Source organism: Theropithecus gelada, chromosome 3 (assembly GCF_003255815.1).
Source record: "Theropithecus gelada isolate Dixy chromosome 3, Tgel_1.0, whole genome shotgun sequence".
NCBI lineage: Eukaryota > Metazoa > Chordata > Mammalia > Primates > Cercopithecidae > Theropithecus > Theropithecus gelada.
Window position 1 is genome coordinate 141,566,964 of NC_037670.1, and position 27,879 is coordinate 141,594,842.

General features: G+C 44.1%; 1 protein-coding gene across 1 annotated transcript in view; it reads right to left on the bottom strand.

Moving 5' to 3' along the window:
• Window positions 1-5,586: 5,586 nt before the first annotated feature.
• Window positions 5,587-27,879, bottom strand: part of WNT2 (Wnt family member 2) — a 46,686-nt gene continuing 24,393 nt past the window's right edge. The window contains exons 4-5 of the mRNA XM_025379477.1: window positions 26,607-26,871; window positions 5,587-7,343 (exon numbers count right to left, since the gene is read on the bottom strand). Coding sequence (XP_025235262.1) covers window positions 7,114-7,343; window positions 26,607-26,871 — 495 coding nt within the window. The 3' untranslated portion in view covers window positions 5,587-7,113. The remainder of the gene's footprint in view (window positions 7,344-26,606; window positions 26,872-27,879) is intronic.

A 27,879-nucleotide genomic window follows, 5' to 3' on the forward strand; every position in this document is an offset into this window, starting at 1 on the left:
AGTTGCCCAGGCTGGAGTGAAGTGGTGCAATCTCGGCTCACTGCAACCTCTGCCTCCCGGGTTCAAATGATTCTTCTGTCTCAGCCTCCCGAGTAGCTGGGATTATAGGCATGTGTCACACATCCCGTTAATTTTTGTATTTTTAGCAGAGACAGGATTTCACCATCTTGGCCAGGCTAGTCTCAAACTTCTGACACCAAGTGATCTGCCTGCCCTGTCCTCTCAAAGTGCTGGGATTACAGGCACGAGCCACTGCGCCCACCTAGGGTTACCCTTCTTCTTGTCCACCACCCAGACTGTTTTTTTTTTCTTCTGCACTCTACTTCATTTTCCCTCCAGCATGTGCTGCCCTTTCCCACCCTTTACTGGCACACGTTAGACAGTATTTCAGTTTGTTCTCTGCTAAAATACCAGCTGGACCACGCCAGGGGACATGTGGTGGGGCAACTGGCAGTGAGGAGGGGGGTTTCAATGAACAAACTGCAAATGAGACCCATCTGACCTTAAACTTGAAATTCTCTCTCTTCACTTGAAACCCAGATTTTCTTCATTTCGCAGGGTCTCCTCCTTATTATTACTCTCCCTGCTGACTATCTTGAGAAACTCAAATGTGTTCAATTATTTGCTGCAGAGGTCTGATGTTCTCACTCCTCCACCTTTCCGGGCATATGTATCTTGGGGATTTGGGGTTTTCTGTTTTTGTTTTTCCCACTGAGAGTATTGTGAAACTGAAGAATTCCTAAGAACTCTGCCTCCAGCTTCTAAAACCACATTATTGTTTCTCCTTGTTACCCTTCCATCCTTTGTCTGATTCCTCTCAGTTAATGCCCATCCTAGAAACCCAGGAGCCTCACACTTGCACAGACTCCAGGGACACACAGTGCAGGCCTACAGGAGCTTCCAGTCAAGTCTTAGCCTTTCTTATTCTGCCCCGTGATGCTGAGGGGTTTCACAACTACCCCTTTTCCTAAAGATTCCTTCTAGCAAGCCTGATACATTAATACTAAGAAGCCATCTCATTCAACTAATGTTCCCGATGAGGTGTTTCTAACTGAAAGTGGCTTGCATTTGAATAGAGGGCTTAACCCAAAGTGTTAGACCAGTGGTTCTCAACTGGGAACAATTTCCCTCTCACCCCTCCCTCCTTCCCTGGGGAACATTGGGCAATGTCTGGAGACATTTTTCGTTGTCACAGCAGAGAGTCAAGGGAGTTACTTCTGGCATATAGTGGCTGGGAAGAGACTAGGGTTGCTTCTAAACATCCTACAATGTGTAGGACAGCCCTCTTACACAAGAAGTTAGAAAACAGGAAAATTTCATTGACAATTTCAGGGCAAAATATTTGGGGGAGATGGCCTTTGAAAAAAACACACAGACACATGAATCACCACCCCTTTTTATTTTAATTTTTTAAGATATAGGGTCTTGCTGTATTGCCCAGGCTTGAGAGAAGTGGCACCATCATAGCTCTCTGTAGCCTCAAATCCCTGGGCTCAAGCCATCCTCCCACCTCAGCCTCCTAAGTAGCTAGACCTATAGGTGTGTGCCATCACACCCAGCTTATTTTATTTTATTTTATTATTTATTTTGTAGAGAAGGGGGTCTTGCTATTTTGCCCAGGCTGGTCTTAAACTCCTGGCCTTAAGTGATCCTCCTCCTTTGGTCTCCTAAAGTGCTAGCATTACAGGCATGAGCCACCACACCCAGCCGGTCTCTCTTTTTCAGATCATCTAAGTAGGTGCAGGAGTTTCTAGATGGGTGGATGGAATCCTAGAGGGACAGTGTGCAGTCTAACCACAGGGCTGCAATGTGGTGCTTGAAGTGTAGAACACATGCCTTGGTCAGCCAGGTCGCCCTAAAACACAGCTCATCCAGGAGGAAAAAGTGGGGAGGGTGGACTTCCTTTTCCAGAGGAGAGTTTATTCCCATTTTCTCAGCTTTTACTGCTTGATGGAAGTAGCCCCCAAAATCAGGATGCACAGATTTCAGTAACTGGGCAAGGGATTCTGCATGTTTCTCACCAAGCAGAGAAAATGCTGTTTCAGCCCAGAGTCAGCACTTACAGGGAATGCAATAATTTGAGAAGTTGATGGGGGTGAGTTAGCTGCTAGGGAAAGACACCGAATTTATAAACACTGACAAAACATGCTAACATTGAGAGAGGGCAAGCACTCAGATTGGTGCACACAGGAAAACACAGGGTGAAAATGTGGCATCATTTCTCAATTTTTAACCTAAGCCTCACCCATCAACTCACAAGAATAGCTACTGAGGCAAGTCAATTGCCTTCCTGAACATCTTTACAAACTTGAAAGATGCCTCTTGATTGAGTTGTTTGAAGTATGGTCCTGAGAAAAGACAAGGGAATAGTTCCCATAACCTGCAGGGACTTCTTTTCACCAGAGGGTTTGGCAAGACTACCATGAGTTTAAAATAACAGAGTTAACACTGAAAATTCACTTTATTATGTTTTGACTTCACAGAAAACGTAGACTTGTAAATAACAATAGTTCTTTGTAACAATCTGCATGACACTTTTATTAGCTGGTGGAAGTGGGAGGTTTGGTTAAACAGGAATCCATGTGAATATCGGGGGGAAGAAAGCTAGAGCTGGAACAACGATGATTTAGAAAAATAATAATCATGTTGGGTTTTGCAAATCACCTGTCACCTTGCTGATCCCCAGAAAAATGTAAAGAACATTCTCATGGATGAGTGAAAATCTTCTCTGCCTAGGTAAGGAGAAGGTCAAAAGACGCACAGCTTAGCTGTCAGTTCGCACCCGCGGATTGCTTTTCAGAGGCTCAGTGTGGACTTGACAAAAGCTATTTACCAGCTTTGGAACTGGCAAGGTTTATTTGTTGAGTACAACTCTTGCTCTTAAGATAAGGAAACCCATGCTGAAGTACAGTAAATAGACACAAAAGAATGGTTCTGGTCCATTGGACACCCCTCTGAGCCTTTATTCTGAGAGTCGGCAAGAGGAGAGATGAATGTTTTTCAGCTGAGCGAGACAACAGCCCCGGGCCAGCTTTTAATAACCGAGAAGTAATAACAATACCCCGGCCTGAACAAGCCGGCCAGGAGAGCACATGCACGGTCATGTTGTCCCTTCTGAGACACCCCTGCTTTAGGTCTGTTAGAGTTGATGTGAGGTTCCTTCATAAATTAATATGGCCTAGAAACGTCGATGTGAAACTGGATTTTCTGACTTTAAAGCTACCTTCTTTGAAAAAGAAATGTAATGCCTGATTTTTTTTTCAGACTTTGTAATAATTCTAGTTAAAAAACAATACAGTTGTGACCATTTCAAAACACCTCTTGAAATTAATATTGGCTGCCTGGAACAGAGCTACACAATAGGTGTGGACAATCTGAGCCATGGCCTGGGTCCCTGAGCCCGGTGGGCCTCACGATGGCTCAGGAAGTAGGTGCTCAATGTAGGGACAGGGAAGTGGCAGCAGGAAGAAGGGTGGGGATTACCAACAAAAAGCAGAAAAAGCCACTGGCCCCCACCCCCCATTTTTTTTAAGAGACATAATCTCACTGTGTCACCAAGGCTGGTGTGCAGTGGCACCATCTCCGCTCACTGCAACCTCCGCCTCCCAGGTTCAAGTGATTCTCCTGCCTCAGCCTCCTGAGTAGCTGGGATTACACCACCACCATGCCTGGCTAACTTTTGTATTTTTAGTAGAGATGGGGTTTCACCTTGTTGGCCAGGCTGGTCTCAAACTCCTGACCTCAAGTGATCCACCCACCTTGGCCTCCCAAAGTGCTGGGGTTATAGGCATGAGCCACTGTGCCCGGCCTGGAAAAAGCCACTGCTCTTGATCACCAAGCTTGGCCAGTCACCTGGCAAAAGTTACCAGGTTCTTTCCCTCTCACGTCCCCTCCTATCATCTGGCCCCACCCAGATGCTACATGATAGATCCCTCTTTTCAGATGTTTATTTCAATCTGGTGACACCTGGAGAAGGGAGAGCAGATAGCATTCTGGGGTGCCCTATGCCTCTCCTGCTTCCATTCTGAGGCATCTTTAGTCCAGTAACATGCCAGAGCTCTCCCTCATCCCTGAGGGACACAGAGCCAGAGCTTAGTGTGGTCGTGGCACTGGGGACTAGTGTGCTTGAGCTTAAGTCACTTGAGTGGATAAATCATCTCTTAAGGCAGAGGATTAACTCTTCCAGGCCTTGGGGGGCTACCCAAGATGCTGAAACTGAATGCTCATTGACAAAGTATGTTCCAAGAATACAGACAAATATCAGTCAGCACCATGAACCAACTTAACAGAACCAAATCTGTCAAAGAAAACAACTTATATGCTCAGTCTCAGGGTCATGTGCAGATTATATCTTTATTGTAGAAAACTCCAGTGAACTAGTCTATGTCTTATTGTGGGCACTTTTTCAGATATTGTAGAAAATTAATGGACATTATCTTGGACCTAGAAAACTTTAATTTATAATAAGATTTTCATAAGGAGGGAATTTGTAAGGGGATTTCCCAATTATTTTGTTTTGGCTAATTTGTGCCATACAATTCCCCTTAAAAGCCTCAGATAATTCAGAGTTTCAGTGTATTTCAGGTTCCTGGAATACTGATCCTCTACCAAGCTCAAAGGCAAAGGAGTTCTAAAATTACCTTCATTTGTTTTGTAATTTTTTTCCCAAACAATAGACATTTCCTCTTTCAAAAGTAAAAACTGATAGCAGTATTTCATTCTTTCATTTTTCCCTCCTCAGTGGCAGGACCCACCACCACTTGCGATGGTTGCCATTGTCTCCCTTATGGATTAGGACAATTTATGTAGGTTTCTACGTGGATATGCCTCGTCCCCTTGCTACTTACCAGGAGGCATATATCTCAGCATAAAAAGAATGTCACATCTAAACATCCCAGGCATAAAAAAAAAAAAAAAAAAACCCAGCAAACACCCCATTGCAAGCTAAAATTATTTAAAATCCACTGAGTTAATTCTGGGAGAAACTAGTTTCATTTAATGGATGAAGTCCTACACTATCTCAGACACTCAGAGTGTGGTCCTATTTGTGATGGAGCATTGAGCAATACCTGATATGTGCACTGATCCCTTCACCTCTCTTGGTCTCAATTTCCCCAAACTGAAGGAAGCTGAGATGTCTCCTAAGATCCTTTCCAATTTGAAACACAGCCTGGATTGATGATTTCACAGTTCATCTAGCAGGAGGAAGGGCTGACGGCTGTGGGGCCCCCATGAAAGTACCTTTGCACTGTCATGAAGGAATTCACACCAACCTTCAGTGTAACTGAAGACTGAGCAGCTGCCCATGTGCCTGGCCTTCTTCACACCAAGTTCAGAGCAGCTACTGTCATTCTACTGCTCCCAACATCTGAATCCATAGGATAAAAGGAGGAAAGAGTCACTTTGGAAAAGTTAGAGAACAAGTTAGGGGTTTGGGAGTGAGGGAAAGGGGATGAATTATGTCATTTTTAAGAGGGCTGGAGGCAAATGTCAACTATGACAAAGTACTCCAGTAGGTTGTTTTCTACGAGTCTCAGTCTAAATGACCTTACTGTCCCGTATTAAAGAATGAGGAAGCACCAACAATTTGATACCAGATGCATGTAATGAAATATGCTGTTAATGTAGCACTGTAAGGAAATCATATACAGAATAAGAACCAAATTTTTCAAGAAGACGGGAAGTAGTTATTTCACCTTTCTTTCATTTAATATTAAAAAATGGTGCAGGCAGCCCCTCCATTTTCCCTGAATGTCATCTTTTGGCTGATGGCAGGAGCCAACCACTATTTGCATACTGATGCTCCCATAATTACAGTTGAGTCCCTTAAACATAGTCTCCAAGTTACGATTTGTTTGCAATATAATATGGCAGGGTTACCAACTTTATAAGCAATGCTATGTGTCATTTGCTTTAGGCTACAGTATCACATCATCTTGTAAGCATCAAATAAATACAATTAAATATGACAGGTCTTTAAACTGGGCTTGAAGGGTGATGGGCATTAGCAGACGGTGGACGTGGCCGACTTCTTTCAGGCATCTGCTTCATGTAAGGCTGCCCCAGGCGTGAGTTAGCTCTGGAAACCTCTCTGTCAGCATGTTAGTTCACCAATCTTGTATCCCCAAAATTTTCATCCTTAAAGTCATTTCAGTTATGAGATTCCATGGCTCACACGCATAACACCAGATAGGAATTTTATTCTCCCTTTTTTTTTTTTTTGATCTGTACAGATACATTTCTGATATTCCATCCACTGAATTATTTTCCACCATATTGACCCAATAGTTACAGAATATTGCCAGACCATTCCTCTTCCTCATAATCCCCTTCAGGTTCTAAGTGAGAAGGAAGTCTCATTCCCTAAAGATTTTTTATATCAAGGGGACAGCAATGCAAAGCAATCCCTTTCTGAGGCTTTTGCTCTTACAAAGATACAACACACCACAGTACCAAAGCACACACGTCCCCACCTCGTTACATCAGATTTTAATATGGCAATAAATGCCTTGAAAAATACACATTTGAAACTTAAAAGTGTATTGAAAGCCATTCTTCTCCAGGCAATTACCAATTACCCCTAGGGGTGGTAGCTGTAAAATCACTTGATCAGACAAAAGTCTTGGTCTTTTCAAAAATTAAAGTTAAGTCAGGGGCAGTTGATTCTGCTTTCTTTACTGTTCCCATCAGAGAGAAGTATGGAATTTCTTAATTGGGACCATTTGTGGGAAGACATTGAGAAAGCTCCTTTGAGGCACTCTTTTTTCTGCCTGGCCAACTGCTCTAGAAAGAAGAAAAGTTGAGGTGGGTGGAGACAGTGGTCTGGGCCCACCACCCTCCGGGTTGAACAGCCTGTCGCGCTATTTCCAAAGAGAACTCACCAGGAAGGGAGATGACCCCAGAACGCCGGGAGATGGATAGAATAGGGTAGGCTTTAGGTGCAGCATGTGGCCCCCCATCCTGGGGCCCCCAGAGAGGAAGAGGGGCTTCTGTTGAGACAAAGGCCACATGCCTTAGGAAATATCCCCCCAGAAAGAACCTGAAGGTCCAGGGTTCTTGCAGATCCAATGTAGTCCTTGCAGAAGGGAAGGTGGATGGTGACATCTGCTGGGGTCATGTGGGGGTTGTCCAGTCAGCGTTCTTGGGGGCCTTGCATGTGTGCACATCCAGGGCCTCCAGGCAGTCCTGACAGCGCACGGCGCAGCACCAGTGGAACTTACACCCACACTTGGTCATCCGGGTGACATGGGAGGTGTCGTAGCCTCTCCCACAGCACATGACTTCGCAGCTGTCCATGCCCCGGGAAGTCAGGTTGCACACACGGCCTGCTGTACCCAGGGAGCCTGGAAGACAAGCCAGGGAGTGTTACTGAAAAGGTCTGGGTGGACTCCAATATGCCTCCGGAGGAGGAGTCATGAGGTCCATCCGCTAGGACAGAGCCCTGGCCCGCTCTCCCTACAGCCTGGGGCTGTTATACCCATTCTGTGGGCCCATGCCACGTGTGCCAGTCCCATTATGCCAGCTGCAGGAGTACAGTGGTGCTGAGAGGGCCGAGTCCCGAAAAGGTGAACATGAAACTTTGGATTTCCTTGGACACCCTGAATCCAGCTCTCCCACTTCTGAGTTGGATAAACTTTGCAGATTATCCTTACCCAGCCTTGAATTTGAGGATCCTTGATCAAGCAGAGCCAGATCAAAATAAAAGAAGGATCTATCCTGGCTCCCTCTCCCTACATCAAACCACATTAAGGAAGCAGTGACCAAGGTTAGCTCTCTTGAAATTTGTCAGGGCATGGAGCCCTCAAAGGGAGGCAGTGTTATCTCCCTAGACCTGATTACACTGGCTTATTAGAAACAGAATAGAACTCTGGTTCTGAAGGGGAGAAATGGGCATCTTTTGTGAGACCCCGAGGAGGGAGAAAGGCCTCACCAGGTTTATCATATTAACTGTCTCTCCTGCTTAGTCTGGCAGGACATATAGATGTGTGTGAGGTCCTGGGTGAAGCCAGGATTCCAGGCCTTCAATAAACAAAACTGGCATAGAAAATCTGCTAGGAATTACCAATGGAACATTGTCTTAGTTAATCATGGTGACGTTTGCTAAATGGCAATCCATATTTAGGTATTTGTTTATGAAAAATAATTTTAAAGCTAGAAAGCCTATTCATTTACTCTACTCTTGGGGACGCACTCAGAATTCTTTTATAAGCACATTATCAGTCAACAGAACGAAGTGTAGTAGACATTTTGGGAGAGTGCTGGGCTTACCATGATCCTTTCTACTTCCTCCCCCACAGAGATGGGCACCTGGCAGCCATGTTGTATAACGTCACCCTGCTCACTGGTGACCAATAATTGGACCAGGGGCAATCACCTGACTTGTGCTGGGCCAATCAGGTAAATTCCCTGAAGATTTGTGATTTTGACAGAGATGGTCACTATTGCCACTTAAAAACTCAGTTGCTGTTGGCAGCTGTACACCATGGTGAGGTCTGTGGACTTGAGGAGGTCCACAGAAAAATAGAAATGAAGCAAATGTACAGTGACAGTGAAGACAAGACATGGGAAGAAATGCTGCCCAGATCCTGAACTATTTTCTAGTTCTGCTTCCATTTCTCCCTGAGGCCTGGCTGCATTCTAATGCTTGAGTTCCTAGAGACTCTGTATCCTTAAAAGAAGCTTCCCCTTGTGGCTTAAACTGTCCCAGTTACTATTGCTTGCTATCAACATTCCTACCTAATTGATAAACCTAGAGAAGCTAAACTCTTATTTAAAAAAACAAAACAAAACAATTTATATCAGGGTGAAAAAGACAGTGACTTAATCCATTTTGAGTTTCTCCATCATTTAACTAGGAATCTCTTCCTTTTGATATCTCTGACAATGCCTCGTGACTGGCTCTCTGTTTATCACAGTCCGCTCTGTGTTGGAATTATCTACAGAAATGTCATGTTGCTCTGCCTGTTCAGGATGACCAGGGAAGCAGCAAGGTTCAAGCAGGGCATGGGGTCAAGAAGAGGAGAGGGTGGGGCAGCGCTTGGTCAGAATGATTGGCAGCGGAGAGCAGGAAGACTGGCCGGGGAACTTCATGAGGACAGGAAGGATGGCAAAAGGCCGGGGTCAGGGTGGAGGGTGGGTCAGCCAGGGATGGCTCCGAGCTTGCATCGTGCTGAAGAAGCATGGGGTTAGAAGAGGCAGCAGCTCAGCTTGGATTCCAGGCAGCCATCAGGACAGTCCTCAAAATTTACTGATTATGCGGAAAGGACTCACTGCCAAATGCTGTCTCTTCACAGCACACCCATTATTTCATTCAGTAAACATTTAGTGAACACAAACATGTGTAAGACACTGTGCCAGCTGCTTGGGGTTTGGGGGACAAGGGAGAATAAAATAAATAGGACCAAGTTCCTATTCTCAGTGAACCCGCTATAAGGCGCAGAGATAAATATGTAAAGAGAAACTTCCACTACTTTGGGTTGTCTGATTTGCTAAGGACCTACTGTAACCCACAGTACAGTCATGTGCAAAGCACCACAGCACACAGAGCTCAAAGACGGTCAAATGAGGTTATTTAGAGCTTGAACAATCAGGGTTCAAATCCTAGATTTGCCATGTATCAACTGGGTGGCCTTGGGCAAGTTACTTCAACTTGTTAAGCTTCAGTTTCCTCCTGTGCAAAACTGGAATAAAAATAGTTATTTCATCATAGAGCTTTTGGTGAGAACATAATGAGATAATGCATGAAAGCACCTGGCATAAAATAAGTGCTCAATAAATGTTAACTATACATGTCTTCATCTAGCAAGTGTTTCTTGAGTGACTACTATGTGCTAGGCACAGTTCTGGGAACATGGGATATATCAGAGAACAAAACGAAGATCCTGCCCTGAGAAGTTTATGTTCTAAGAGCATGAGCCAAACATATTACAATAGTGATATTTCTTGGTATTAACAGTAGCAAATAGAAGCCATCAACTACACAGTTTTACAGAGGAGGTAGCATTAGAGATAGGTGTAAAGGATGACTAGAAGATTTGCAGGTAAAGAATGGGGTAAACAGCATCCCGGGCAAGAGAGAATCTTCCGGCAGAAATTCTGAGGGCAAGTTCACAAAAGACTGCTGATTCAGGGAGGGTATTAGGGACAATGAGCATAGAAAGGGAGGCTGGAGCAACAGGTTAAAGGGTCTGTTTTTTTTGTTGTTGTTGTTGTTGTCTGAGACAGGGTCTCACTCTGTCACCCAGGCTTGAGGGCAGTGGCATGAACATGGCTCACTGGAGCCTCGACCTCCTGGGCTCAAGGGATTCTCCCACCTGAGCCTCTCAAGTAGCTAGGACTACAGGCACACACCACCACGTCCGGCTAATTTTCATATTTTCTATGGAGACAGGGTCTTGCCATGTTGCCCAGGTTAGTCTCAAACTCCTGGGCTCAAGTGATCCTCCTGCTTCGACCCCCACCAAAGTGCTGGGATTACAGGCATGAGTCACACGCCTGGCCTAAAGGGTCTTTATGCATGCCACAGTTTGATTTTTATTACAAGGTGGGTGGTGGACCTGTTCAGACCTTTAATTCTGAAAACTGTGTCGCAGAGATAAGTCTGGAAGAGCAGCTTAGGGCAGGGAGGAGGGCTGTTGGAATAGTCCAAGCAAGAGATATTGAGTGAAGAAACAAGCAGGACAAATACATGATTGGCTGAAGAGGGTGAACCACTAGAACTTGATGACTCATCGAATTAAGGAGTAGAGGGAGGGTCAAGTAGGAAAATACTAAAAAAAAAAGTTAATTTGGCTGCATACCAAGGAAGTAACTGGTGCCCTTGATGAGAGTAGTTTCAGTGGATGATATAGATGAGTGTGGTGGAGGAGAGGACATGGGGACAGTGAGTGTAGGTAAAGTTTTCAAGGGGCTTGGTGATGAAGAGGACAAAAGAGAGTAGGGCCGAGAGTGGTAATGAGAGCAGAGGTGGGACTTTAAGATTGTTTTAGGCCATTACATTTTTTGGTGGTATGTTTTGCAGCAGTAGATAACTGCACAAAGTTTTCATTTCAGATTAGGTTTCCATGTACATAAAGTACAGAAATGGGAAAAACTAGTCATTGCTATTAAAGTCAGGGAGGTGATTTCCCTTGGGGAATAGAGAAAAAGAGCGTGAGACATGCCTCTGGAATACTGGGCCTCTTCAGGTTCTTGATCTGGGCACAGGTCATGTGGGTGTGTCCATTTGTGAGAATTCATTGTGCTGTACACATGGAATGTGGGCACTTTTCTGCATTTCATATTTCAATAATAAGAAGGTGGTAGAGTAAGAAGAGAAGGGGAGGGAGGAGAAGGAAGAAGGGGAAGAAGATGAAGGGAAAGAGGAAGAGGAGGAGGAAGACAAAGAGGAGGAGGAAGAGAAGAGGAAGAGGAGAAAGAGGAGGAGAGAGAGGAGGGGGAGGGGGAGAAAGAAGACAAAGGAGGAAGAGGAGGAGGAAGCAATGGTGGCATGTGCCAAGGCCAGGAAAGGAGCAAAGCTCTGCAACATGTGAGGAGTAAGAGAGTGTTCCCTATGGCTGGTATACAGTACTCAAAGGGGAGAGTGTCAGGAGATGAGGCTGGAGTGGTGAGGGGAAGCTGCATTCGGAATGGTCAAGGGGTTTAAAATTGAACTGGAGGGCAACAGAATGCTATCAGGGGCTTTCACGCAAAAAGGCAACATGATCTGATTTGTGTTTCAGAAGGATGTCCAAGGGTGTGGGGCTGGAAGGAAGTGGAGGGGGCTGGAGTGAGGGCAAGGAGACAAGTTAGAGACCAGTACAGACTCTGTGCAGGACATGAGTGGCCTGGATTAAGACAGTGGTAGTGGGAATTGGAGTGGTTACTAGAGTCAAGAGAAGGGGAGGAGGCAGGACCTGTGGGACATGGTGACTGAGTGGAGGCTGGGAGAGGATGAGAAAAGTTAAGAGGGTTTCTCAGGTTCTGGCCTGAGTGACTGTTGGTGCTGTTAATTCCCTGACATGGGGACACTTGGTTAGGGGCCAGCCTAGAGAAAAGATAATGAGTTCAGTTTTCAACAGGTTGAGTTTGCTGTGACTGTGGGTCATTCAGGTAGAAACGTTTGCTGAAAATACTCTCTGGGACTCAGGAGAGAGGTGGGCATGAAGACTCGGGTATAGAAATCTTTCGTGCAGTGGTGGTAACTGAAGCTACGGGCGTGAATGAGACCCCAAGTGGGTGTGAAAAGTACTCTCACTTGGCATCCCAGAAGTGACTCTTAAGTTTTACTTTTTTGTTATTGTTCATATGCCCTGAGCAGCAGTAAACATTCTTCCCTTCTATTGATCTGTATTTATCACAATGGGAATACAGTGCCGTGCATTAGAATTCTTTATCTGCCATAGGGCTTTGGGCTTAAGGGGGCCAGGATAAGGAGGTGAAGTGTCTCGTTCCTGACTCAGACTGTCGATCTTTCACTGAAATCTAACTTGGTGGTCTTTCTTTCCTGAGTGGCTTACAGCCTGATGAGGTTTGAGCTTGTGGTCTGACTCAGCCTTCTGTAATGGTCATGGTGTCTTTTGTCCCCCAGATGCAGAAAACTGAACCAGACTGTCTGAACAGAAGGATTGCTCAGTGTAGTGACCTCAACACCATCCGAACTCAGAGACAGGAGCAGACAAAGCTATGCCCATTGACAAAAGCTTAACTCAGAAGTGGTTTCAGTAAAGGAAACAAAGACTTTGGCAATGAGATGTCTCAGTAGTTCAATGCTCAGCTATAAAATGCTGGAAAACACAATCTGAACATGCCACTCTCCACCAGCTGCCCAAACAGGGCATAATGAAGGCCCAGAAGACAGAAAATGAGAGAGGGTTTTTGAGGATTGAGAGCCACTGATGAGAGAACAGCAGTGAGGTCGCAGCCTGGGACTGTGACGGACCCCCCGAGGTATCAGGGGCACCAGAGAATGGGCCAACTGGGCGGGGAAGGGTGGCCCCTGCAGCTGGAAGGGAGGATGAGGCTGCCTAGTGATGGATGACAAATTGGCCCTGTTTGGGGGTTTGGATCTAATTAGATCTAATGATAGGTTATAGGGCAGAAGGGCAGTTTTGACACTTGCTGTCATTTTAGCAGAACATAGAGCCATTTCATCAAAACCCTGAAAAGATCATTTCCAAAGTGCAGAATCTATACAAAATCGCCGGCATTACTTTCCCTTAACGAATTACAATAAAGACTCATTATTATCAATAGCAGTAGGGCCATACTGTTCCACTGGTCTTTTCAAAACAGAAAGCATCACCATTATGTTTCTAATAAAATATAAGAACCAAGAGTATATGTTTATATGTGTGTGTGTGTGTGAATGAAAAGGAGCCACTGACTTTTACCATCTGCCTATTTGTTTAGTTCTAAATCTTTGGGACACATACTTTTAGATCTTTTTTCTCAAATAATTTACAAACTTGTTAACTGAGTCACTCACCCTTGCTTGGGCCACAACAGGAACCACCAGGGAAACAAACCCGGCTACATCTATCAGCCTTAATCCCATAAGGGTGAGTTTTCACATTTTCCAAGCTGAATGGAGTGAAAAACGTCCTTTCTCGGTTTTTTGTTGTTGTTTTTTGTTTTGTTTTTTCTCATTCCTCCTTCTTTTTCCTTTCCCTCTATCTTCTTTTCACTCTCTTTTCTTTCTGTTCACAACTGGAACCAATATTTATGGAGCACTTATGTGAGCTAGCCCCATGCTAAGCATTTTACCTGCCTTACCTAATTTAATTCTCATAAGCTTATAAGGAAGGTACTATTATTATCACCATTTTGGAAATGAGGAAACGGAGATTTAGGAAGATTAAGTAACTTGCCCAAGATCACACAGGCAGCTGGTGGCAAGGACAGGGTTTGCAAGCAGGCTCGCCTGACTCTAGAGCCGAAGCTCTTGACAGTTGTGACATTCTGCCCCTTTGCCGAGTGCCTTGTCCTCGTGCCTGGCCAGGCACCAGAAAGCAGCCTGCTTTATACTATTATATGACCGGTGCGGCAGCGTCTTTCCCGCACTCTCTTCTTTTATCAAATGAGTAACTTGCAAAGGTCCTGACATGTAACTCTTTGGGGAGAGGGCCTTTTTCTCCAGCTCATGATATGCTGTAGACAATTAAAACACATAAAGTTATGTAAGAAACTGAAACAAAGACTGGGATAGCATGGTGTTAGTTGCTCATGCTGTATTTTTCCTATACTGATATTCCTAATGGATTCCTATAACCTTTTAGAGAAATGAGAATAATTTGTTTGCAATGCCAGGATGCACGTCTCCAAAATACGCGTGCCCTCAAGGTGATTTTAATGTCTGTCACTGATGTGGCCAAGCCTGAGGACATTGAGCCTTCTCTAGGCAGAACCTTCTGGTTTAGGGAAGCCAATAGCATCAATTTATATCTCATCAAGACTATAACTGCTCAGATCATCTACCTAACTCTTCATACTTCATTTGAAGATTCTCTGAGCCATTTCCAACAAGCATCTTGATCTTTATAGGACAAATATTTGTACCACACTATATCTACAAAACAAGTGTAGCTGGGTCTTAAAAATACTCCAAAAGAGACATTTTAAAAAGATTTTCAATTACTGGTCCTATCATTAGAGTCTCCAAAATTGATACTTTAAAAGGATAAACATATATCTGGGTGCTTCACATTTAACAAGTTTGTTCTACAAAATCATTCATATTGGTTTATAATGTTATTTCTTATTGCAGTTTGATTGACATAGTTCACCTAAGAGGAGAGTGACAAGTTGGAAATTCATTTCTCTGACTTCCTTTTGCTTTATATTTGTGAAGTGTCCCCAAGATGTGTGGCTTGCCTAAGTCCAGAGCCCAACCCCCAGACACAGAAGGTTGCAGACTCGAAACTTCCTGTCATCTTTATACCAAACAATTGTGAGATCATCGTCCTAAACGCAGTGTCTGTAAGATCCGGGCAGACTTGCTAAGGTTTGGCAATGTCTGTGCTGTAGGAAGGAGCTGCTCCCAGCCAGATGGACCTTTTGCTTGCCCATATATATGTGTTGTCCTCATCCCGACTCGCACAAGAGCTCACAAATGCATACGATTAAAAAAAGGACAAAGAATTGGAGTTTCTAAATCACATAAGTTTGGGACCATGTAACACTTTTGGTGGGGCAATGCCGAGGGAACTTGACAGAATTGAGAATCCCATCTCTAGAGCTATAAAATTAATAATGGAGTCAGGGTTCCCAGTGTAAAAACATTTCTGTCTCCACTAACATGCATCTTGCTGACAGCAGAGGAGGAACAGAGGGGCTTTTGCTAATAGTTCCCAGACCCATACCTCTGGGACCTGGAGGAAGGGCTCTCTCTCTCTCTCTGTGGCTGTCTGTCTGTCTGTCTCTCTCTCTCTCTCCCCCTCCCTTTCTCTCCCTACTCTCTCTCTGTCTCTCTCTATCTCTCCCTCTCCTCCTCACCTCCTTCTCCCCCCGTCTCCTCTCTCTGGATAGGCCTGTGTCTGGAAATTCCTGCCACTCCAGGATGACAGAGGCCCATATGTTGACTATTAGGGCATAAAGCAAGATTCACTTAAGCCTGTCATCCAATAGGCTGTTTCTCCTCTGGTTGACTTACACGTTGTCATTAATGACACAGATTTATTGAGGGAACAAAAGTATGTTAAAGAGCAAATGTTAGAGACCGCACATTCATTCACTGGCCAGGCTCACCCCTTCCTCACATTTGGACTGCACAGCTTAAGCTACATAGGAAAGACAATATCTTCACTTATCTCAGATGATTTTATTCAGTGTTTTCATAAGTTGGAAAGTTTGACTGGCACAGGAAAGCATGTCACATTAACTTAGCAAATCTTATAATGGAATCAAAGTTGTTATGGTCAGACTCTGTGAGGCTTTCCATATCTGGCACTACACAGCCTACTCAAAGCTATATCCCACGGTCCTCCACCTGTACCTGCTAACACAGGTGTCTCTTCACTGTCCTACTGAGGTGACTTTCTGATGTCACAGTCATGTAGACTGTTTCCTCATAAGAGTTACTTTCTGCCAGGCACGGTGGCTCATGCCTGTAATCTCAGCATTTTGGGAGGCCAAGGCAGGTGGATCACAAGGCCATGAGACTGAGACAGTTTTGGCGAACATGGTGCAACCCTGTCCCTACTAAAAATACAAAAATTAGCTGGGCGTGGTGGCGTGCCTGTAGTCCCAGCTACTTGGGAGGCTGAGGCAGGAGAATCACTTGAACCCAGGAGGCAGAGGTTGCAGTGAGCCAAGGTCGTGCCACTGCTCTCCAGCCTGGGCAAGAGTGAGACTCTGTCTCAAAACAAAAACAAAACAAAAAGTTACTCTCATCTGCTGCATTGGCCTTTCCTATAACTCCTTGCATCAGAAGTCTTCCCATCTTTCCAGATTCAGGCCTACTTCAGCATTTTCTATACAGCACTTTCAGTCTGCAAGCCCAGTTAACCTCCTTCATTAGGCCTGTAATGCACGTCATGCCACAGGGCTCATGCACTGTTTGGAAATATTTGATCATTTTTCATGCCTCTTGTCTCCCCAAGGACAGGCGTTGGGTCTTATGCTTTCTTCTTATCCTTTCTTCTATATACTGTGTAGTGCTCAGCTGGTCAACACATATGTGCTGATTTATTAAATATCACATTAAAAATCGTGTATTAAAAATTTAGATCAAGGCCGGGTGTGGTGGTTCATGCTTATAATATCAATACTTTGGGAGGTCAAGGTGGGCAGATCACTTGAGGTCAGGAGTTCAAGACCAGCCTGGCCAACATGGTGAAACCCCATCTGTACTAAAAATACAAAAATTAGCTGGCTGTGGTGGTAGGCACCCGTAATCCCAGCTACTCGGGAGGCTGAGGCAGGAGAATCGTTTGAACCCAGAAGGCGGAGGCTGCAGTGAGCTGAGACTGGGCCATTGTACTCCAGCCTAGGTGACAGAGCAAGACTCCGTCTCGGGAAAAAAAAAAAAAATTAAGATCCGCCTTCCTTTTGCCTGATGAGGGCACATTTCTCCAGGGACTGGTCACCCAGTCTTCAGGCACCATGGTGGCAGCAGACCAGCTAAACCTTGGCTCTATTCAAATGATCTTGCTTGGTATATGGAAAACACATACCAAAAATGCACATTTTTGAATGATAGAAATTAAAAATGACAAGAAAGTTGGTGGTATCAATTTAAGGGTCTGTTATTGCAAACTTAAACTTAATTAATAATTCATTCACTTACTGAATCAAAGGAACCTTAGAAATTGCTAGACGGAACAACCATTTCTTAAGAGACCCAGAGAAGTTAATTTGCCCGTTAGTCCTATTGGTAATCAGCAGAAATAGTCCTATGCAGCAATCTGTAGCACCAAAGCCTCCTTATAGATCACACAGGGCTCCTTCCGTAATAATATGAAATTTTCATATCTTTAAAAAAGAGATTTACCAGTACAAAATAGGTGTCATGGGGAAAGCTTAAATGAAGTAAGCAAATTTGTTATTTTAAAGTATTTTAGCATCATCCTTTTGTTTGCAACACATTTAATTGGTAATTCAAAATAAGTACTTTCTATTTCCAAAATACAAAGATAAAAGGACATCTATTTGGTAAAGTATTTGTCAGTAGTTCAAACTAAGTCAAAGAATTAGAAATAAGAAAATAAGCATTTTTCTTTTCCTGAAAGAAAAGTGTCTTTTTTTTTTTTTTTTTTTAGAAAAAAATCCTTTTTTCAGTATTCACAATTCAATCTGATTATCACTGTCAATTCAAATTAGGGCACATTTTAGTGTATCCTAAAAATATAGTAATTCTACTAAGTTTGTATTTTAAAAATAACACAGATTTATAGATTGTGCCTATAACATCAAAGAGCATTGGATGTGAAAAGTATTTTTGGTATGTTAGTACCAGAATTAGGAACGACCCAGGGAGGCCACTGATAGTAGTGAGTGAAAAATGCCCCTCCAAGAGTAAAAGAACTGAGTCTCTGCTGCCAGTTAAAAGCAAGAGATATAGTCTGCTGATGCATTTGTTCACTTGAGACTTTTTATCTCCAGGGAAATAGCCAGGCAAGCAACATCTAAAGCTCCTTAAATGCCTTATGAATGTGCCTGAATATGAGGAAAAATTCCACTGAACACTTAAGCTTAAATGGAAATTTTCATAGGCTGTGTATTAAAAGCTAATCAGTGCTGGGTGGAGACGTGCTTAGTAATTCCCTTCAAAGGAACCAAGTTATCTTTAAGCTATGAAGCAGCACTAACACACTTAAGAATGCAGCTAATCTAATGAAACTATTTTATGTTTTTTATAATTCGCCATTCAATTCACTTCAACACATGTTTGTGTACTAGGAGTTGGGGAATGAGTGAGCAAGGCAGATACAGTTCCTGCCATCACAGGATCCTCAGTGGACTCCAGTGGTACAGGCAGGTCACAAACACATGTTTATACAAGCTATACACACTGTGGCACGTGCTATGAATGAAAGAACGTAGCTCCGTTTGGACCTAGGGGTTGGTAGTGAGGATGGAGAAGCAGATAGGTCCTTGACACATTTAAGAGGTCCCAGTGGTACCCGGGATGATAGAGGTGACAAGGAAGGAGTAAGGAATGACTCGCAGATTTATGCTTGACCACAGAAGTGGGTGGCAGTACCATTTTCTGAGATGAGGAGGGCTGGGGGAAAACAAGTTTCAGGTGATAGGGCAAATAAGGAGTCCAGTTTTGAGCAGAAGCAGGTTGATATAATTGTATGAAATCTGGGTGAAGCTGTCAAGCAGGGAATTGGATATAGGATGATGGTACAGAAGGCAGACAAGGACAAAGACACCATTTAAAACCATAGGAATGGAGAGACCAAACCAGGGAGAAAGTACAGAGAGAGAGCAGAGAGTGTTCAGAGAGCCTGGAAGATCTTCAAAATTTGGAGAAGGAGAAACTGGCAACTGAAATCAGAAAGCACCAGTTATTGGAGCAGGAGGAAAAGCAGGGGAGTGTGGTGTTATAGAGTCAAGAAATTAAAAGTGTTTTGGGGAAGAGGGAAAGGCTAATTATACTATATGCCACTAAAGAGTTTGAAAAGAGGGCTCAATGGATAGTAATTAATACTAATTCTACAGCATAATCAGTAACTACCCATGAAAATGGTGACTTATAAGCCTCAGTGAAACATTTTTTTTCTATAATTCTCTCCTGGTCTAGCTATCTTAGCACCTTTTAGATATCAATTCATGAATTTCTATAATTTTCAAAGCAGAAGGAGATGAATAACTCATTCTTTACCTTGTCAAAATGACATATGTAAGATAAGACCTTGTAACAGAACAATGCAACAAGGACTGAAACCTAAACACCACCACTTTACTGCCCCAGTGTGAGGGTTCTCCAGCACCTAGACTCTGTCCCAGTGCCTGGCTACTGCTTCAAGGACCATGAAGTCAATGACGCCATCAGGGTAAGGACTGAGTCTGTTTTCCTCAACCCTGCATTTCCAGTGATTATAAGAGTGTCTGGCACATAGGAGGATCTCAATGAATATTTGTGCAGTGAAGAAATGAGGGACTTAAGGTGTATCGGTTAGAACTTCACATATTAGCGTCTAAGTAAGATCCACCCATTGCTATTGGCTGACATATTTTTAATCATGTTTAATCATTAAAAACATGTTCCCTTGTTTTTAATCAGCTGGTGGGACACAATCCCGGCATTCGTCAGCTTCTGCCAAGCAGGCCACACCGCTGGGCATAAGAGAACACCAGTCTCTGAAAACCATGATTGGGATGGGGTACCCAAGGGTTCTGAGTTCTGTTTGTCAAATATGATTCATGTGGGGGAAAAATATGATACCTCAGTGCTTACACCATTCACAGCCTGGAGTTGTCAACCGGGCTTTGGAGTTTTTTGCAGGTAACAAGTTAAACAACCACTGAGCTCTGTTTGTTTTTTGAACTTGACTGGAGAAGAGGTGGAGGGTGGCTTGTTTCCTGCAGTTAGAGAGGAGACCTCAGGGTGACCTCTGGCCCAGGTCAGGGTTTTTACATCATAACTAGTGAAAGTGGCCTGTGATTAGGTGCAGACGCATTCTCTAGAGAGGAGAGCAGCAGCATTCCTCAGTTAGAGATGAACCTATCTCTACCTTAAGGGCTCCTTTGATTTACAGATGCCTGGAGCAGTGACCAGAGTAGATAACTATAGAACCACCAGGATACTCATCCCAGAGAGTCCAGCTCCCAAGATCTAGCCTCCAGTTTGGCCTGCAAAATGTCACATGTACAACATCACATGGTTGTATGTACTCTTCAGATCTGAGCTGCCTGGGGGAGTAATTATAGTTGAACCTTAGAGCACTCAGTTTCTCCAACTGAAGACTAGAGGAAAATGTCTTTTGCTATTGTTCTTGCCATTATAATATCTTCCTTAATTGGTTTTTAAGCTTACTATTTCTTTTCTCTTTTTTTTGAGACAGAGTTTCGCTCTTGTTGCCCAGGCTAGAGTGCAGTCTGCCGAGTAGCTGGGATTATAGGCATGAGCCACCACGCCTGGCTAAGTTTTGTATTTTTAGTAGAGACAGGATTTCACCATGTTGGCCAGGCTAGTCTAGAACTCCTGACTTCAAGTGATCCACCTGCCTCAGGCTCCCAAAATGCTGTGATTACAGGCATGAGCCACCGCACCTGGCTGTTTCTGTCTTTTCAACAACCATCTTACTTCGCTTCTCGCTGCATCAGGCACGAAGCACACAGCTGCAGGTGCTGGCTTTCTGAAGGAAGTTATATCACTTATTTTCTCTATTAATTTATCTCTCTTCTGTCTTAGACAAATTTTAGCTTATCTGACTTTAAAAAATATGAAATTGGTTCTCAGTTGGTGTTGATTAACCAATGTATTGGATCAGATTTCCAGTAAGATTCCTAGATTACTTATAAATTATTTGAACTGTACTTAATGTTCTTTTTGGCTGAGCCTAAGAAAATGCCAAAGTGGTTGATGCAAACCTTGCAATATTTCTTTTGAATTCTGTTGACCATCAGATGATTATTTTATTAAAAATATGATTTAGGATACTTGATATTATGTAAGCACAAGTCCAGATAGTTAAAAATTTTTTTATTGTATATATTTGGAGTCCTATGCAATTAGCCACACGTATGAGATGTATAAGATGCAAGTTTTATCTGAGAAAACCCGCTTCCACCCATATGGCTGCTAAGGGCCTTGCTCTTGGTTATGTAACCAATGGCCTTTTAAAGATGAGGCTTGGTCAGGCACGGTGGCTCACGCCTATAATCCCAGCACCTTGGGAGGCCGAGGTGGGAGGATCACTTGAGGCCAGGAGTTCAAAACCAGCCTGGGTAACATAGCGAGACCCCATCTCTAAAAAATAAAAAATAAAGTTGAGGTTTTATCCTGGCCCATTTTCCACTAGAAACTTCTGTAGCATGTGCTCTAGCAAGTCAGTCATCCTGGAAAGAACGGAGTCATCCTGGAATGTCCTCCAACCTCTGGTTAGTAAAGGCAGGGGGTGTAACAGAGAATCTGAGACCCGTAAGAAGGGGGCTTTCTGCCTTTAACTCAGTGGGATCTGGGAGCCTCTCTCTTCTCAAAATGAGGGTGTTGGGTATCATCTTCTCAGTCTGCACTGAAGAGCCACCAGCATGTACACATTATTGAGTAAGCACACCACCGAGGACCCCAACCCCACCGTGCTAAAATCCTGTTGCATTAGGAAAGGCCTGTTTCCTGGTAAACAGAACTCTGGCATGTTCAAAATGGGCTAGCATCCTGGGATAGCCAGGCTCCAAAACAAGTCCAAAGTTTGTAGTCAAATTTAAATCAAGCAATTAATACAGAATTTCTTGTTTTTCATTTTCTCTTTTAAAATCGGCATTAACCCTTCCTGGCACTGCATCTCATACCGCTCACTCTGCTTTGTTGTGGTTATTTTGTTTGGTTTTGCTTCTTCCTTTGCTTTCCATCATTGCTTTTGTTTTAAGATCACGCACACTTAATAGTTTTCAACTTAGTGGGCACCTTCTACTTGCTGGCACTGGGGAAGCAATGGTGGTGAGAAGGTTGAACATCATTAGGGAATCAGTATTTGGAACTGACTGGCTTTACTCCTGCTAGTCAGCAACTGCATCCTGTGCAAGGCAGCTTGTTGACTGACGTGAACTGGCTTGTTTTATCAGTTAGGTTTGTGCAACTGATGCAGTCCACAGGTGTGGTCTACTTTTTTCCAAAGGAAGTGGCTCTTCAGCAACCTATTGAACCAGCATCTCAGGGAGCTGTTCCTGAAATTGTATACGTTTTTCTGTTTCTCATCATTTTAATTTTTTTTTATTGCTCTGTTGCCCAGACTGCAGTGGCACCATCGTGGCTCACTGCAGGCTCCGACTCCTGAGCTCCAGTGATCCTCCCACCTCAGCCTCCCAAGTGGCTGAGTCCACTGGCGCCGCTTTTCAAACTTAAACACGTCAAAGTTTGAAAAATCAGTGATTTAGTTAGCCTGTGATTCCTAATTTTCTCTAATTATTAGGCAAGAAGAAATTCAGGGAGACATACCTTTTTTTTTTTTTTTTTTTTTTTTTTTTGAGTACCTGATTTCTTGCTAAGGAAAACTAGATAACTCTAAATAAATATCTCCCAAAAAACATCTCCCACCATGGCTTGCCCAGTATGAGAGAGTCATTCTTTCACTTTTAGGCCAGCATCCTCAGGAACCCTCTTTGACTGCAGATAAAATCATTTCAGCCATCAAAGCTTTCACTGACAGTAGTTACCAAGCCAGCCTCTAGAGAAGCCCTGAAATAATGCTAACAGGTGAGTGAACTTTGATGAGAAAAATTGCAGAGTGGAGACCCCAGGTTATTCCTGGATGGGGACAGACCTAGCTGGAGAAGGATGCGGGAACATTTGTTGAGTTCCTGCTGCAAGTCAGGCCCTGCGCTACACACCTTATGTGTATATTCTCTGACTCTTCAAGGCAATTACCTCCATTTATAGAGAAGGAAAGTGACGTTCCAAAAAAATTACTTAACTTGCCCAAGATGGCATGGCTTGCAAGTGAGAATAAAAAAAATAAAAACAACAACCCATACCTTTCTCACTGTGCCACTTACGTCCCAGTGTGTGTGTGTGCGTGAGTGTGGCTGGGAGTAGGTCCTGTGTGATGAAGAGGCAGCATGAGGACGCGGGAACTTTATGGGGTGAGGTGCCCACAAAGAGGGGAGGTCAAAAGTAATCAGAATCAAGCTTCACCCACATTTCGGTTAGGTTGCCTTGAAGCGCTTTTCAATTACAAGCCCCTCAGATTTTCAAAAGTGTCAATTCAATGTCTTTGATTGCTCCTAAGAAATAGTTAGCTGGCTGGGTGCAGTGGCTCATGCCTGTAATCCCAGCACTTTGGGAGGCTGAGGAGGCTGGACCACCTGAGGTTGGGAGTTCGAGTCCAGCCTGACCAACACAGACAAACCCCATCTCTACTAAAAATACAAAATTAGCCAGGTGTGGTGGCGCATGCTCATAATCCCAGCTACTCAAGAGGCTGAGTCAGGAGAATTGCTTGAACATGGGAGGTAGAGATTGCAGTGAGCCAAGATCATGCCACTGCACTCCAGCTGTGGTGACAGAGCAAGACTCTGTCAAAAAAAAAAAAAAAGTAAAGAAAAGAAAAAGAAAAAAAGAAAGAAAGAAAAGACAGCCAGGGCTGGGTGCGGTGGCTCACGCCTGTAATCCCAGCACTTTGGGAGGCTGAGGCGGGTGGATTACCTGAGGTCAGGAGTTCGAGACCAGCCTGGCCAACGTGGTGAAACCCCATCTCTACTAAAAATACAAAAATTAGCCGGGCGTGGTGGCACACACCTGTAATCCCAGCTACTCGGGAGGCTGAGGCAGGAGAATTGCTTGAGCCCGGGAAGTGGAGGTTGCGGTGAGCCGAGGTCATGCCACTGCATTCCAGCCTGGCCAACAGAGTGAGACTCTGTCTCAAAAAAATAAATAAATAAAAAATTAAAATAAATAAAGAAAGAAAAGAAAAGAAAAGAAAAGAAAAGAGCCAGGCTCAGGTTTAAGTCCCTGCTCTGCCTCTTACCAACCACAAGTGGTTGGGGAAAATCTTTACCCTCTCAGAGCTTCAGTTTCCTCCCATAAAATGAGATAATAACACACTCACCTTATAGACTTTCTGTGAGAATCAACGAGAGAATGCAGTTGCAGCCCTGGCATGTGATGGGTACTATAGATATATCTGCTATTGCAGGATTAAGAAACAGAATTTCTTTCTAATAGAGTTGAAAAAGCAGAGTACACAAGAATAACTTAGTAACTTGAAGAGGCAGCAGGCATTAGATTCAGAATCACCTCTGTGGGGTAAAAAAAAAAATATGGTCTATATTTCGTTGACAATAAATGTCATACCTGTTATACCTAAGGCAGTACATATTCCTCAGGTACACCAGCTGGCTTCCCTGTGCAAACTGCTTCAATCCAAAGAACCAGAAAAGACATGCTGGGGAAGAGGGTCCTCTTATGTTTGAAATAAGGTTTTTGCTCCCCAAGGCCTTTTCACATATGTGTCCTTGGAGGCAGGTAAGGGTAAGTGTGTAATGACAGGGTCAAAGCACAGGCCAAGGGATCAGACATCCACCCTCTCCTACCAGTGAGATCGTGAGCGGGTCATTCACTTTTCTTATCTGTACAGTGGAGAAGATGCTATCTAGGGTTGCTTATCTGACTTAAAGAGTAAGATGTGAATGTGGTTCTTGGTTGGTGTTCATCATCCAGGAGCCACCTCTTATTCATTTTTCTTTTTTTTTTGGTTAGTAACAAGTTTCAATGCATTGTTGTCATAGGGCTGCTGTAAGGATCCTACTGTAAGGATACAATAAGACCATGTGTGCAAGAATCTCAGCCCAGTACCCAGTGCACAGGAGTCAATGCATAGGACTTAAATGATCAAGACAGCAGCATCTCCATGCTCAGTGTGAGGAGGCTGAGGTTAAACAGCTAGTGACCGGTAGAGGGGGGTCAGACCCCTGGGACAATCCTGTATCCAAGCATAGGTTTCATGGTGATTTCACTATAACTTTGGCCTGACAGGTAGGATGACTTGTTAGAGGTCCCAAAGTGTGTCAGGAATGCAGTGGGGAACAGCATCTGGTCCTCTGCTCAGTTGTCATTAATCCCTGGGCTGCGTGTAGCAACCTGCTCAAATGCTGCAGAGAACTAGCTCATCAAGCCATGAAGGCAATTCAACCACTCAGGGAAAAAAAGGCTTTGGCCTCCTTGTGACATTCCCTGGTAACCTTGCCTCTTGGTCAATCTAACTGACAGCTGGCTGCCATCTACGCCATTTTATTGGTGCCTCTGCAATTATTTTGAAATAAAAAAAAAAAAAACTCAGACTCTAAGTTAGAGGATTTTTTTTTTTTTTCTGATAATGAATTCCTTTGCTTTCTACCAAGTCTTAGAAATTGACTTGGGCTGTGGACTCCCATCACCTCCTATGAACTTAGATTTGTACTCATTCTTATTTTGGACTAGAATCTTTACAAAGAATGAGCTAAACCTGGAGCTCAGAATTGATCAGGAGGAGTGAGAGGTAGAGCATGAGCATGTGTAAACCAGATAGGTGGGATGGCTGCGGTGTTGAGGCTGACAGAGCTGTTCTTTGAGGGATGGAGAAGGTACCGTCTGGAAGGGAATGGTGTGGCTTTCATAAATGAAGGGCCTCTGACACAGCCTTTATTATACACTGCCCACCTATAGCCAAGAGAGTGGGGATAAATTCTTGCTTTTTATCTTTGGCGATTTCTAAGCATATTGAAAAGAGCAGGGAAGGGGAAGTAGGGCAGATTTCAGAAGAGTCTAAATTTAAAGCCCTGGGACCATTTTCCGTAGTCACAGAGGTGGGATTTAATGTATCCTGCTCTCAGCTTCAGGATCACATGAAAGATGCTGGGCTGCTCTCCCTAGTGTACATCGTCCACTAACTAGAAATCTGCCCAAGCTGAAGAATTTTGCTAATCTGCGTATCTTGACTTTTTGCCCCAGACATTGTGCAGTTTCAATTTCTCCAGAATCTGTGCACTGTCAACCCATTTCTCCAGTTGCATAGGAGAGCTCTCTGTGCAGTTTCTTTTCTTTTCTTTTTTCTTTTTTTGAGATGGAGTTCACTCTGTCACCCAGGCTAGAGTGCAGTGGTGTGATCTCGGCTCACTGCAACTTCTGTCTCCTGGACTCAAGCGATCCTCCCACCTCAGCCTCCTGAGTAGCTGGGACCACAGATGCGCACCATCATGCCCAGCTAATTTTTTGCATTTTTGGTAGATTCAGGGTTTCACCACGTTGCCCAGGCTTTTCTCGAACTCCTGAGCTCAAGCAGTCTGCCCACCTCGGCCTCCCAAAGTGCCGGGATTACAGGCGTGAGCCACTGCGCCCGGCCCTGTGCAGTTTCAGTAAGAATGGTGAGGATTGTGAGCTTCGAACCCAAAGAGAGCAGGCTGAAAATACAGAACCTCATTTAATTGTGGATTATCAATTGTTGAAAGAATTAGGTGCTATGAAGAAAGTCTTTTGAGCTTACCTGCCTCTCGGTCCCTGATACAGTAGTCTGGAGAATTCTCAAAATACACGAGGTCATTTTTGGTTGGCTTCTTAAACCTCTCGTTAGCCACAGTGAAACCTGTGCCATCCTGGTTCATGACTACCTGGATGGCCCCATTGTACTTCCTCCAGAGATAATCGCCCGTTTTCCTGAAGTCGGCCATGGCCAGCCAGCATGTCCTGAGAGTACACGAGCCGCTCACCCCATGGCATTTGCACTCTTGTTTCAAGAACCGCTTTACAGCCTGCCAAAAAAGATAGGGGCAAGTTCAGTGAGGTGGCTTCGAGCAGGTAACACATGCTACAACTACTCTCCTTGCCTCCCAGTAATCCAGAAGTGACTCTTAGGATGCTGGATCCCAGGGCGAGTGACTGGGAGATGTTGAAGCATTGCTTGTTGCTTGTTAGCCACATTAGCCACCTGCCCTGACTGCAGCAGGCAGGACAGTGGGTAGAGAGGTGAGGGATAGCGCCTAACTGTGTACCCCACTGGCTAACAGTATAACAGAAACCTCACTATTTAACAGGGCATGTGGCCAGTTTGAAGAGTGAGGGACTGAATTATTTTCTAAATAAATAGAGCTTTATTATAGTAAACAAGTATACTATCCAATTAATGCTGTCCAGTTTAAAATAATATAAAAATGTAGGCTATTATGCAAATTAGATTAACAAAATAACTGCTAAGTCCGAATCCTTCAATAAACCAATCATAGTAATTGGTACTACAGCAATCCTGTGCTACTGTATTTATTTTGCCGATGATCGAGAAGCAAGGCTGAGAGAGGTAGAAGCACTCGCCCAAAGTTACACAGCCAGGAAAAGACAGAGCCAGGCTGTACTGCAAAGTCAGTCAGTGACCCTGAGGCTGACAGTAACTTGGGGAGATTCAGCTTAGATGACAGGGGTGGTTTTGCTCTGATCTTTCTTAGAGAGGAAGCAAAGAAACTGGGACAAGCTCATCTCGGCTGGCTCCCAATACGGAGACCCCTTTTCTGTGGGTGCAAGGCCTGTGGAGAGGAGAGGGGACAGGTGGGCCTGAAACTTCCAGGGAAGCTTTGTTTTCATAAGCCAGCAGAACAGCACTTTCCCCAAAGCAATTTGGTGAGCGTTATCCTGCCCTGGCCCATTTTCTCCTTTGCTCACCCAAGTGAAGAGATTATTAGTGCTCATGGTCCTCACAACAACTTTGAACTACCGCTCTTCCCATGTTACAGATGAGGAACCAGGGATGGGGAAGGCAGGTGACTTGC